The sequence below is a fragment of the Gracilinanus agilis genome, chromosome 5 (assembly GCF_016433145.1).
Source record: "Gracilinanus agilis isolate LMUSP501 chromosome 5, AgileGrace, whole genome shotgun sequence".
In the NCBI taxonomy this organism is placed as follows: Eukaryota; Metazoa; Chordata; class Mammalia; order Didelphimorphia; family Didelphidae; genus Gracilinanus; species Gracilinanus agilis.
Genome location: NC_058134.1, coordinates 286,825,100 through 286,838,792, shown reverse-complemented (window position 1 = coordinate 286,838,792; position 13,693 = coordinate 286,825,100). Strand labels below are relative to the sequence as shown.

Genomic DNA, 13,693 nt, shown 5'->3' with positions numbered 1-13,693 from the left:
TCTCTCTCTCTCTCTCTTTCTCTCTCTCTCTCTCTTATAAAAACAACACCACTACAAAACAACCCTATAAACTTTATAAACAAAATTCTCCCTTTTAGGAAGAATGCTTTTAGGAGTAGACCCCAGGAGAAGCCTGGGGAAGCAGGCACAATCCAGGTCCCATTTACTCCAGCTCAGCTCTCTAACTTCTCACTGTCTCTGTGAAGTTGAGGGCTCCCCTAGTCTCTTATGTGGGCTTTGGATTGCTCCTCCAAATGTACTCCACATTCAAGATTCTCAGTCCCATTCTTTCTCCACTGGCCACTATATTTAATGGAATTTCTTTCCTCCGATATGTTTTGCTCTTTAAACAGTAGAAAGAACCATCCTATTTTGTCTGAGCTCCCACTCAGAGGGAGCCAAGGAAACTAGGAGTGGGTGCCTTAGTGTTCCTCAGCCCACTGAGGGGCTCATCCCTGAGTGGAGCAGGAACAATTTTAGGGTAAAAGATGCGACCATACATATAACACAGTCAGATGGAAATGCATTGATTCCTTCAGACCAGCTTCTGGGCAAATTTAATCTGGGTTAGCACTGGTTGTAGGATTTTCCTGAGGGGATTTTCTCCCTCTCTGGCTGGCTCTAGGGCCTGCCTTGCCCCTCCTCCCCCTTCCTCTGCTCCCTAAACCTGGTTTCCTACACCAGTATATATTATATACTAATATAATATATATTAAAAGAAATCCAAGTCTTACTTTGAATGCACACACTTAGTCTCAACTAGGGAATCAACAGAAGCAGGAGCGATTTTTTTCCCCCTTCTTGACATCTAGCTTCCGATTGGCTCCGAGGGGGTCAGCTGACTTTGTCATTTTGTCTGTCCTGGATTGGAGCCGTCCCTATAACCATCTAGTTCCGAGTACAAACTGGAGACAGAAATAAATATTAAAGAAATCATAGCCCGACCAGGTAAAGGCGAAGGGATGAATTCCTATTTCACTAACCCGTCCTTATCGTGCCATCTCGCCGGGGGTCAGGACGTTCTCCCCAACGTCGCCCTCAATTCCACCGCCTATGATCCAGTGAGACATTTCTCGACCTATGGAGCGGCGGTGGCACAGAACCGGATCTACTCGTCTCCCTTTTATTCGCCACAAGAGAATGTCGTGTTCAGTTCGAGCCGGGGGCCGTATGACTATGGATCTAATTCCTTTTACCAGGAAAAAGACATGCTCTCAAATTGCAGGCAGAACACCTTAGCACACAACACACAGACCTCAATGGCCCAGGACTTTAGCTCTGAGCAAAGCAGGACTGCTCCCCAAGACCAGAAAACCAGTATCCAGATCTATCCCTGGATGCAGCGAATGAATTCGCACAGTGGTGAGTTTTACAGCTCCAAGATATAAATTAAATAAAGTGAACTGGCGTTATGAGCAGCTTCCCTAGAAGAACAGGCGGAGAGAGTTTTTTTTTTTTTATAGCGCCATAAAAACAATCACGTTTCTCTCCTCGCCGGCGTCGAGACAGGGCCCCCTCTTCTCCTCCTTTTCCCCCCTCCTCCTTCCCTTTCCTCGCTCCCTCTCCCCTGATGGATTGGAGGGGTCGCAGGCGAGCTAAGGGAAAGGTGAGGCTAGGGCTGGGAACTGGGACTGAGAAGGATTGGGGGAACCCCTAAAAGTGGAGTCAGGCAGAGTGGAAGAGTGAAGGGGGAGGGGAGAGGAGAAGAGAGGGGGAGAAGTTTCTAAAGGCTAGGAGAGGGAGCGAAGCGGAGGGACCCTAAGAAAGTAGGGAAAATCAAGTCAAATGCACTCCTAGAGGGTTCTCCTCTCTTCCCCCTCCCCTAAGCAATTGGGGTTCCTTTCTACCCCCCCCCCCTTTAAACTTAGGCTGCAGACTTTCTCCTTCAGCCTGATAGCACTTCACCCTCCTCTTAATCCTCTCACCTCTGGGACAATACCCATTGCCTATATTGGGGGACCTAGGAGGAAGCTGGGGTCCAAGTATCCCCCCGCTGTGGGGCTTCGAGGAATAAAGGTGGGGGTGGGGCAGAGAAGAGGAGACAGGGGTACAGTAGGGTGCTGAGGGAGTTGGGCGGGACAGGGACACTTTTTTCCCCCTTAGGTGAATTATTAGGATCATTCCCCCTTACTAATTGTTTTTAGTTTGCTTTGTGTCCGGATCTCTAGGGGTCGGCTATGGGGCGGATAGGAGACGCGGCCGGCAGATCTACTCTCGATACCAGACCTTGGAGCTGGAAAAAGAATTTCACTTCAACCGTTACCTAACCCGGCGCCGGCGGATCGAGATCGCCAATGCGCTCTGCCTGACCGAGAGACAGATCAAAATTTGGTTCCAGAACCGCCGGATGAAATGGAAAAAGGAGTCTAATCTCACTTCCACGCTGTCGGGGGGCGGCGGAGGGGCCGCAGCCGATAGCCTAGGCGGCAAGGAGGAGAAGCGGGAAGAGACAGAAGAAGAAAAACAGAAAGAGTGAAAACTGTCTCGCCTCCCCCAAACCCCCCCCCCCACTCCCCAGTTCACTCCTCTCCTCTTCCTCCCCAGACCTTCTGCTCTCCTCCTTTCTCACATACCCTATATTTATCACTGGCACAATTTATATTTTGACTCCCTCAGGAAGACTAGGGAGTCAAATGTGGACCTTCAAGTCAGATCTCGCCCTGCTCCCTCTCCCCAAACACCCCCCTCCTCCTCCTTCCCTTGCCTCCCTCCCTCCTTTCCTTTCCTTTCTTCGGCCTCCTCTCCCTTCACCTCCCTGATCCCGCCGGCCTTGGGGGCCTAGGTCTCTGAACCTCTATTCGGACACCATTGGGCTCACTTTGAATGAGGACTGGATCTTCCGCCCTCCTGCACCCCAAGCCCCACTCCAAGGCCCAGCAGCAAAGAGCCGACCCACAAGGCGCCTATTTCCTACTCCGCATCCCCAGGGGCGAGAGGGGCTCTAAAAGCGAGTGAGTCAGCGAGGCCTTGCCTTAGCGATACTGCTAGGGTCTTAAGCAACCCATGGGGGCTGCTGGAGTGGGCAGAAAGCTTCCTCCCTCTTTCAAGCCCCGCCGGTCCCAGTTCCAATCCCAGTACCCCAGCTCAGTCCCCCCGAAGCTCCGACATATTTTCCAACATAGCCCAATCCTATTTAAAGAATCCTTGGGGGTCATTATGGCATATAACAAACTGTGACAGTTTCTGTGTGAATATTTTTAGCTGTATTTGTGGTCTCTGTATTTATATTTATGTTTAGCGCCGTCAATGTTTCAATCCCAAATTAAAAAAAAAAAAGGTGTGTGGGGGGGGACTGAAAGGAGAAAGAAATATGAATGAAATTTGTTTAGCCAGTAGGGAAAAAAAAAAGAGAAAAACAAAAAAGAAAAAAATGCCCCTCGTGTTACCCTCCTGTATAAATCCGTCTCCCAGACCGGTCCTCGAGTATTTAATAAAACTGATATTATTTTTAAAAGTTCATATCCTGATTTCTGCTCATTCGCTCGCCCCATCTCTTTCCTGTACATCGTGGGCGAAAGTTGGTGTTGGCGCCGAGTCCTTGCTGCGTCTCTATGCCTCCCCTGGCGGCTGCTTCTCTCCCGCAGCCCCAGTTCCAGTCCCTGCACACTTCCATTCCCTTCTGGTTTTCTCTCTCTCAAATACTCCTGGAGCAGGAGCCCCGAAACATTCTTTATCCACTTCCTCTTTGTCCTTCTGCTCTGAGCTGAGAGAAGCTCCCTTTGCTCCCTTCCCCGGGAAAAGGCAGTCTTTGATTCTTACTCCCTCCCCCTAGGAAAAAAAAAATCGAATTTCTCACTGGAAATTTTACTTCTAAAAGCCAATAATTCAAATCGGAATCGAACCCCACTCCCAGAGTGTTCTTAAAGACTTCAAACCTTGAAGATTTGCCTTCTGACCCCACTTCCCCCCCCCAAAAAAAGAATAAAATCCAGGACAGAAAAGAAGTTCTCTCAAGGCGCAAAGCTCCCAGAAGAGAGAAAAAAACTGGCAAACACACCCCTGAACCAGGGGCTGACTAAGGCTGATATGTGTGGTGGAGGCAGCAAAAAAGGTGAAGAAACGTTTTGGAGGCATTTCGCAGAGGATTTGGAGATGCAAGGAAGCTTAGAAAAATCAAGACGGAGAAACTCAGTTCTTTTGCTGGGACTCAGACATAAGAAGGAAAAATACATCTTTCTTCACTGGCCTCCCATCAGCACCCCAGTCCTTCTTCTCCCTCAGATTACCCTTCACTCTTTCAAATCTGGTGGAATACAAAGTTCCCCTGGTCTTTTCCCCCTGCTCTGGGCCTTCTCTTGTCCTCCGGCCTTGCTTAGAAAGCCTGACTCAAATTGGGGAGGAATTCCTTCCCCCAGTGAATTGGAATGTTGAGATGGGGTCTTCAAGAGGAATGAAAAGCCAAGAAGATTTCCCAAACCCCATATATTCCAAGCAGCTGCCAGACCTTGGTGTTTCTCAATCCAGAGGCGGAGATTTCCCCAGGAAGAAAGGAAAGAAAGAAGGAAGGAAGGAAGGAAGGAAGGAAGGAAGGAAGAAAGGAAGGAAGGAAGGAAGGGAGAGAAAGTGATTTGGAGTTGGGGAAATAGGAATGGAAACCAGCAGACATCCTAATGGGCTCTCCTCCAATTGGGAACCCATGACCCTCCCTTCCTGATCTGGGACCTATTCTAGCTGGCTGCTCCCCCCCAGACCTCTCCTCTCTGTTGCCCCAAAGTCTTCCCTCTTTTCTGTCATGCTTCCTCCCTTTTCCCGAAGAAACTCATACTACATAGAGAGTTTGACTTTAAGGAACCTACCTCAGAATACCTTAGGCCTCAGAAAGTTCCTGCCTCCAAACACCTGCCCCAAAGGGTGGAAAATAGCCATTTAAGATTTTTTTTTTAAATTTATACAAATCCTACTTTCCTGTGACTTCGCAGAATCTCTTTTCTATGCCTATAGAGACATATTGAATACATGTGTGTTACACACACACTGATACCCCTTTCTCCACTCAAACCACATTCATTGACAGGCTTTTGTGTCTGACTTCTCATAAAACACCCCCATCGTTTATGCTACACCTACCCCCACTAACTGGCTCTGATTTCTGCTCTGGAGGTGAATCTGAGTGGATGTGGAGTGAGGTCTAATCAAAATTATTTTCTCCTCACCTCCAAGGCCTTCTTAGACATCCCCTCAGTCTTCTTTGGCCTCCACAACACCTACCTCAGCTTCCCCAACTCTTGTAGATGCAGGCATTCCCCTTCCCCAAACACCCCCGAGTGACTGGCCCCCCTCTCCAAGTCCAGTCGTTTTGGCAATCTAATGAGCTCTATTTGGTCCTCCTTCTTCCCCGAGGCAAGAAATTTCGGCCCTTTTAATTAGGAGACGTGGAAAAAGACCCACTTCCAGCCACCACTAAATGAAGGATTTAGCGTCTGCTCCCCTTTCAGCTCTCTCCCCCCTTTTCCAACACACACACAAATTCTTGCAAACTAGCTCATTCCAGCGATTGTAGAAGGCCCTGGGGGAGGGAGGGGCGACAATCTATTCAGAAAAGCCCCTCTGCGCATCCTAAACGAGGCCCCATCTTTCCTTAAAATTAAATACAATTTAAAAGGCCAACTCAGGGGGGTTTGTGTAGCAAACAGCACAGCTTCTCTTCGCCAGGGTAGAAAAATCCACCCAGGAGAGGCGAGGAGGACGAGCCGGGGTGCAGTACTAACGAGTCTACGCCAGGTGTCGCTGTGGACTCGTTGTCCCCGCTACCCCCTAATTCCAACAACCATTTTTTTTCTTTCCTCTCCCCCTTCTTCTCTCCCTTTCTCTCGATCCCTCTCCCCTCGGTTGGGCTGTGCCAACATATCAAGATGCGTTTCGCCGGCTTCCATCACTAACCTCCCGGAGGTCATCAAGCCGAATTTATGAGTGGCCGCCCGAGTCACGTGACTCTATTTAAGGATCCCTTATTTGGAAAGCGCGCATAGGATAAAGAAAGAGATATCTCCACCTATAAATTGTGCACTTTGGAGAACAAAAAACCCCTCAACTTCAAAGAGTCACAAATCACCCTTAATCAAAAAGGGTGCAGAAATTTTTTTCGTCCCTCCCCGCCATGAGCTCCTACGTAGCCAATTCATTCTATAAGCAAAGCCCTAATATTCCTGCCTATAGCATGCAAACTTGTGGGAACTATGGATCTGTCTCAGAGGTGCAGCCATCCAGGTACTGCTACAGTGGATTGGACTTAAGCATCACTTTCCCACCGCCTGCTCCTTCCAACTCTCTCCACGGGTTAGACATGGCTGCCACTCCTAGACCTCACCCAGACCGACCCGCCTGTACCACGGTGGCAGCTCCGGGACACGCTCTGGGCAGAGACGAACCGGCTCCTCTAAACCCCGGGATGTACAATCAGAAGGCGGCTCGCCCGGCGCTGGAGGACAGATCTAAGGGGAGTGGGGAGATCAAGGAAGAACAGGCTCAGACTGGGCAGCCCGCAGGACTGAGCCAGCCACCGGCCCCGCCACAAATATACCCGTGGATGACCAAACTCCACATGAGCCACGGTAAACTTTAGGGCTTCATTTTGTGCGCTCGGGTCCGCCTGGGTTTTATAGGCCATACGGGGCAAATAAAAAGAAAAAACCTGCGGCCATAAATTTTACGGTGCAGGCATCAATTGCTCGTAAAACTGTCCACTAAAAGGCTTAGAGGCTGTATGCGCCCAAATTTACGACGACATAATTGGATCATAGGAACAAAACGTGTATAAAAGGCAATATTCAATTTTGGGGGGGGAGGGAGGGAGTTAAAAAAATAGAGGGATCTGAGGGGTAAGGCACACTGGCCTGGCAGAGAGGGGATCCCCCCCTTCCCCATCACCCCCTTTATGAGGGAAATGCTTCCCATTTGGGGGGGATTGAGGAGACTTTCCAGCCAGGAGGGAGGGAGGGAGGGAGCAAGGAAGGAGAAGGGAGGGGGATCCCCTTGTGCCGGGGTCTGGAGGTCTCATTGTCTCGCTGGAGTCCGGGTCTCCCTCCCCATCCCCCTCGGCCCCCTCTGGGTAAGTGAGTGTCGGACCGGAAAGTTTCCCGAGCTCAGAGCCAAGTGTCTTCGCCTCTCCCTAGGGCCAGGGGCTGCTTTCGTTCCCTCCCTCACCCCTTTGCCCGCTTGCCCTCTTCTCCAGTCCGCTGGGGCTAGTTCTGAGACCCATCTTAGGGTGGGGGTGGAGTGGGAAGACGGTGGGACTTTTAAAAAACTATTCACCCGTTCCTGCACTTGCTGGGGTGGGCTTTATATTCCAGAGACAGACGGCAAGCGATCCAGAACCAGTTACACGCGCTACCAGACTTTGGAATTAGAGAAAGAATTTCACTTTAACCGCTACCTCACCCGCCGAAGGCGAATTGAGATCGCCAACAACTTGTGTCTCAACGAGAGACAGATCAAGATCTGGTTCCAGAACCGAAGGATGAAATGGAAGAAGGATTCCAAATTAAAAAGCAAAGAGGCTCTTTAAAAGGAAGAGGGAGCTGGGGATACGGCACCCTTCCAATAGTTTCTCTAGTTGGCTTGGATCTACCTTGGGGAAACTTTTCATTTTCTTTCGTGTGTGTGTATTTGTGTGTGTGTGTGTGTGTGTGTGTGTGTGTGTGTGAACATTTTCAGGGGCTGGGGGTGGAGGTGTGTGCGGGGACTGGGGGGATTTGTCACGGACTCTCCCAAACCCGCAAACAAAAGCGGTTTTCGATTAGCATTCAGCTTTCCGAAGCTTGACTCAGAGTGTGCTGTTGTGTTCATTCACATTTTCCTCAGTCTGGCTCCCTAAGCCCTCCTGGCGACCGAATAACCCAGTGAAATCTCCGTAGGGGGTCCCACTAAAATGATCTAGACACCGGGACTGCCTACCGGGGCAGGCCGGGAAGGAAAAGAGCTCTTTGCCTTCAAAATCCTCCCCGTACCTCAGGCGCCACCAGTCAAGGCAGCAGCCAAGAACCCCCTAACCCCAGACTCTTGTCCCCTTCATCCCTGGTTTCCTGAAAGAGGCCGGTAGCGGTCTAGCCAGGGCTGGAGTGACTTGGACACCGCCCCTGCAACCCTCTTTGGGCAGAGTTTTTGAACCCCCTGGGATTGAAATGTGTAATTCCCCATTTCAGCCGACCTTCAGCCTTTCTTTGTTCGAGGGGGCCCTGCTCCAGAGCTGGCGAGTTGGGACCAGGCCCAGGCCGGGTGGCTTTTTCCCAGTGCTGAGGGATTCTCTAGGTGTGAGTGATGATGTCTGACTGTGTGCGAGAGTGAGTGGGCTTGTTTTTCATTCTTGTTCGTTTATTCTGTTTGTTCAACTAGATTTTCATTATTTTTTTATGATTTACATATGAAAGGGGAAAAATTTAATGAACTCTGGACACCCTCTTCCAGGCCCTCTCGATGTCCCTAAGCACTCCTCCTTCTTTCAGTTTGGGGGGGAGAACTTCACCCCAAACCAGCTCCCCGCATGCCGAGGGCCGACTCCCCGGAGTCCCTGCACTGTTTGTATGTATTGGGGTCCACCTTCATGTGATGTGCTCTCTGACTCCAGTACCAACGCTTGGTGACCATGTAGTCCCTTTCTGGCAACTTTATTTGGGGGAAATTCCCCCACCACTGTCACCCACCTATTTATTGACTCCGGGTCCATTATGAAACTATATTTTGTCATATTGAATAAAGACCAATAGACATAAAGTCCAAAGGCAGCCATCGAATCCTCTTTTTCTTGACGGGGAAGGGAGAGGGAATGGGATGGAGGCATCCAAAGTTTTTGTAGAGGCTTCCTAAGGGGTGCCTTCTACCTTTGGAGGTCATTCCCAAAGAAGGGCTTTGAAGAGCCGCTTTGGGGATCCTAGGTTGACTGGCACAGAGAGAAGGGCGACTTAGATTGCTAGGCCTCCAGAATTGTTGAGGAGGGAGAAAGTACCTTCTACTTGGCTTGGCTGGGGGTATACATTGAAACAGGACCAGTTAGAAATGCTCTGCTGTATTGTTGTGTTCCTTCTGCATAGATGATATTATCTCTGTTTATATAGGTAATCTGTGTATGGGGGCACCCTTTCCTGGGCCCTGTTGAGTGGCTGAGCTCTGCTAAAAAGTAGCTAAGATTCATGGCTCCGTGGCCAGGGCTTCCCCTCTCAGTTTGAGGGGAAGCTTTGGGGGACAAAGTAGCAGGTTTCCTTTCTCAAGTCCTTTGGCACAGACTGTTAGGAGTAGGGAAAAGGCAAATGGAAAGATTGGGACTTAGGAAAGGCTGAGTCTGTCCACAAAGGGACTCAGACGGTTCCCCAAGTGGTATATCCTGGGCTGAAGCAGGACACCCTGTCTTGGCATGTTGATGGTAACAGGGGAAAAAGAAGTGGTGATATCTGACGTTCTCTCTAAAATCTTGTTGGGAAGAGCTATGTGAAATTGTGTGGGAAGATGGGGAGGGGAAAGAGATGGGGTTTTGTCTGTGTGGTATAAAATAGGTCTGTTAGGTCTGTCTCCCCACTTTGCTGAGCAAGGGGCTATGCAGACATGCTAACTATCTGGGTAATTGGAGCCGTACAGGCTCAAATCTATTTTGTGTTTTATTGATGTACATATTGTTGCATATCCTTTAGGGTCCAGTTAGGGGGAAAAGAGGAGGCAAAATATTCCCAGTGTACTGGCTGTGGATGGGGGGGGGGGCAAACACACTGTGGATTCTCCTCACTGGACAGTGGGGACAGGAGGGTGGCAGGACGAGGAAGCAATGTACAGTAGAAACAAATGCAACAGCGGTCTAAGGACCCATAAAAGTTTATAGCATTTCCTCCCCACCTTTCTACAATGAGGGTAATTTCCTGAGTTTGAGCCTGATGCCATTCTACCCTTCCCCACCCTCCTGAACCGCCTGGGATGGGGGGAGGGAGAGGAAATCCCAGGAACTGGGCCTCAACTTACTAAGCCCCCCCACAAGAAGACCCAAGGGAGTGGAGACTAGGGGCAGAGAGGGGTTGGGTAGGAGGGAAGGTGAGGACGATATTTATGATTATTATGGATGGAGAGTTTGGGGATGTATTACAGTCCTCTGTATTGATTCCTCTTCCTTTCAGCACGGCCTGTTCTTGTTTGTTTTTAATTTCTGTGAAGGGATCTATAGGATCATTTCCCCTTATAGACCCTCCTCTATGTCCCCTTCCAGGCCATTTAACTCCGTCTGAACACCCAGTTCTAAATGAAGGTTTGGTTGGTGTTGTGACTCCCTCCTCTGGGGTCCCTGGACCTGCATTCCCTGCCTGTGATCCCTGCAAATTATCCGTCTCGCTAGCTCGCTTTCTCTCTGAAATAAAATGTATAATTTTCTTCCGGGAGTTATTTTAATTTTTTCTCCATGCTGAGTAAAACTATTGGGCGATCGCTGAAGCAAGGAAAATCGCTGTTGTCTCCTGATGGGTAGCAGTTAACTAAGAAAGAGGATGCGGCGCTTGCTCCCCAGTCCCTCTCCGTCCAGCGGGGCCCTCCCAGGGTCACCCAGGGGAGTGGAAGAATGGAGCTCTCAATAGGACCCCAGGGGACCTATGAAGACCCTTGCTGGAAACTTCCTCTTCCCAGGTGGTTATCCCTTTTCTTCCTGAAAAACCGGGAGTCCCTTTTCACTTTCTCCTTCCTCTAAGCCTGCATAGACTCTGCTGCTGTCTCTCTGAGCCAGCTCCAGCTTCTCCTTTTGCTCAGCTTTCTGTCATGGTGGCCTTGGGCCTTCCTTCCTCCTAAAACCCCATCTCTCTATTGCTTTATTTCCCAGACCAAAACTGACTGACCAAAGCTTCCTTCTCTCTTCCTCTATAGACTCCTTCTTCTACTTGTTAGAGGAGGGGACCTAGCAAGCAAGGCCCTCTGCTTTCTCCCAATCAATACCCCATCTCCAGCCTCAGGGCCTGGGACTCGAACATCTTGGCAACTACAGACAATGTCTAAATATTTGGCCTTTGCGTTTCTCAGGAGAGTTGCTTTGGAGGGTGGGCTGCATAGGAGTTCCAAACGGAGACCACGGATCGCTTCTCTCCCCTGCCCCCTCCCTTCTCCCTGGAGCCCAACCCTTATGGCAGCAAGAAAAAAAAAGGGGAAGAAGCATGACTTACCTTCCCGAGGGAGTGGGGAGGGGGGGCACGGGCCCACTCTGAGGAATAAGAGGAGAGAGGAAGAAAAAAAAAAAAGGAAAAAAATCACGCGACCACGGAAGGCGACAGGTCCTTATGAAAATAAGTCAGTAACTAAGTAAGTAAATAAATAAATAAGGACCCACCCTCCCCCTCCCCCCCACCATGCAAGGGGTGCGGGGTGGGGGACAGGGAGGAAGCAAAGAGGGCTTTTTAAGTGTAAGTGAGCATTCGAGAAATAACGCATGGCTTCTATGTGAATTTAGGAGTTTGAAACTTTTGGAGGTTATTTATGTGAATGGCCTGAAGGCAGGCCCGTGAGTGGCTCTTGGGGGACCACGTGATGTCATTAAACCAAGTTTTATGGTGTAGGGAGAGCTGACAAACCCACAATATATTTACATCATATATAATCTTAACTGTCCAGCAACGCAGCTGCTGGTGAGGTTTAATGCTAGGACAGAGAGCCAGGCAGTTAGAGGGGATTACGGCGGCTGGGGATGATGTTAAGAGAGGTTACATCTTCGCAAATGAATCCCAGGCGAACACTGTAAGTTAATTTTCTCTCTCTCTCTCTCTCTCTCTCTCTCTCTCTCTCTCTCTCTCTCTCTCTCTCTCTCTCCCCCCCTCTCTCTCCTTTTCTCCGTTTTACCTACAGAACTCCCCCATCTAGTTGTGAGAACAGTTCAAGGGAGAGAAGGGGAAGGAGTCCTTTGGAAAGAAAAGACAGCAAAGGCAGCCTGGGGTTGGGTCTGGGTGAGGAGAGCTGGGGTACTTTGAGAGTGGTAGGTTAAGACTGAAAGTGGGGGGTCTGGGGCTGAGGTGTACTAAATCCTTTGACTGATCTCTCCCTCCTGCTCCTTCACCTCATCGTCTCCCAATCACAAGTTATTCAATATAAGGGACTTTAAGGAAGAGAGAGGATTTAGTTCAGTAAAGCATTTACCTCACTTCCCTAACCTTCCCAGCCTGGAAGGACTGAGAAGTCTAGATTGGGATAGAGTTGTGTTGGCTGCTTGTTGAAATCTTCCAGTTCTGAGTGCAAAGCAAACTTCCCTCTTCTCCCATCCCTTTTCACTCTTTCCCCTACCCACTGTCTCCACTCTTGCCCTTGGTTGTAATTAGTTGACTGTCTTCAAAACTTTTCTGGATTGGACTGTCTTGAAGACATGAGCACTGGTTGGATTGAGAGGTAGGCTGGAGGCGAGGAATGGGAGATTACCTGCTTTCTCATTCCCCCAGAGGAGCTTAGAGTCCCCTGACAGTGTTCTTTTCCCCCTCTTTTCATCCTTCAAGGACTTGGGCACTCCTGAGCTCCCAAAGTGGGGCTAAGGAGAGGGAGTTCTCGTTTGGAGGTTGGCTGGTTCCAGGATTCAGAGAAATAACTCTGAACCTCATCCCTCCTTCCTTTTGCTTTCTTTAGGCCAAGCCAGTGGTTGAGGTGAAAAAGGAAGGAGCTGTTTCCTCCTGGTCCTTAGAATTCTATGTCAAAGCTACCCTTACTCCCTCAAGCTGCCTAATAGAATCCCCCTTCCTTTCTTAGCCTGTAGGATGGTCAGGAGTTTCCCAGGAGCCTGGGGAAACTAGGATAATTCATGGGAAGGTTTTGTTTTTTTGTTTTTCTGGAGAGGGATTTGTGAGCCTGGTGAATCTAGATAGAATGGGGTTGAGAAGGGAGAAAGAATCCGCTCTCAGAAACGCTCTGTTCGGATGTGTAGGTCTCAAGCGCTTTGAGTTCTCACCCTGCTATATCCTAAGGTCTGATTTAGAGGGCCTTTGTATTGGGGAGGTGGAAGAGAAGAGTGTGTAAGTCTGGGTGTTGGAGGCACGTGTCCCCACACACCTGAAAGCACATGCTCTCCCCTCCCCCATTATGCGTCATAATCTGTTACGTAGGAAAAGCGTGCACACGTATAGTCTAGGTGAGTTGATGTCCCTGGAGGAGTCTTCATGCCAGAGAGATGGGAATGGATTGGAATTGCTTCTGAATAAATACTAGCTCCTCAAAATGGACCAGCAAAACCAGGATCCAGGTGGGAGAGGGGCTAGGGAAGTAAAAGGGAAAGATATGACGACTACCCATTCAAAGAAAAGGGGCTATGATACCTGGATTGTCAAAACAATGTTGGAGGTGGGGGAAGGGCAGAAAGGGCTGTGCCATGCCAACATCGACTCAGAGCAAACCAAAAGCCTGAAATGGGAAAGGGAAACAGAAAGAGACCCACAGAGACAAAGGCAGTGACACAGAAAGGGTAGAGACCGAGACAGAGAGATATGGAGCCAGAGGGGGTTATGTAGGGGATCACTCTAGCTATGGCTTAAATCTATTCTTCCCACACCAAATGGGTACAACAGGGATGGATGTTTTAAGAATTCCTGCTCCCTGCTTCATCCTCACCACACTGCTCCAGTTTAGGTCTGGGACCTGGCCAATAAAAGCATCCAAAAGCCCTCTATTTTCCCTTCACCTGGAGGAGTAGGGAGCCTAGCCTTCCCTAACCTCAGAATAGGAAGTCTAGGAATGTTAAGTATCAAGCGATCCTTTCTTCGACATC

The 13,693-nt window shown here is 49.5% G+C and overlaps 2 protein-coding genes across 3 annotated transcripts; both read left to right on the top strand.

Annotated features, from left to right (window-relative positions):
- Positions 1-456: 456 nt before the first annotated feature.
- Positions 457-3,294, top strand: HOXC6 (homeobox C6). 2 transcript variants are annotated; one of them, XM_044679615.1, is made up of 2 exons: positions 457-1,362; positions 2,169-3,294. In XM_044679615.1, exons 1-2 carry the CDS (start codon positions 963-965, stop codon positions 2,474-2,476), a joined length of 708 nt encoding a protein of 235 aa, XP_044535550.1. In that variant the 5' UTR covers positions 457-962; the 3' UTR covers positions 2,477-3,294. The 2 variants fall into 2 exon arrangements, with proteins under 2 accessions (XP_044535550.1, XP_044535549.1); XM_044679614.1 differs by having other exon boundaries at positions 2,145-3,294.
- Positions 3,295-6,097: 2,803 nt separating this feature from the next.
- Positions 6,098-7,504, top strand: HOXC5 (homeobox C5). The gene is made up of 2 exons (XM_044677570.1): positions 6,098-6,551; positions 7,290-7,504. Exons 1-2 carry the CDS (start codon positions 6,098-6,100, stop codon positions 7,502-7,504), a joined length of 669 nt encoding a protein of 222 aa, XP_044533505.1.
- The last annotated feature ends 6,189 nt before the right edge of the window (positions 7,505-13,693 follow it).

Coding starts and splice junctions, on each gene's coding strand:
- HOXC5 (XM_044677570.1), top strand. CDS start 6,098: ATGAGCTCCTACGTAGCCAATTCATTCTATAAGCAAAGCCCTAATATT. Junction 6,552..7,289: donor CAAACTCCACATGAGCCACG/GTAAACTTTAGG, acceptor TTTATATTCCAG/AGACAGACGGCAAGCGATCC.
- HOXC6 (XM_044679614.1), top strand. CDS start 963: ATGAATTCCTATTTCACTAACCCGTCCTTATCGTGCCATCTCGCCGGG. Junction 1,363..2,144: donor GCGAATGAATTCGCACAGTG/GTGAGTTTTACA, acceptor AATTGTTTTTAG/TTTGCTTTGTGTCCGGATCT.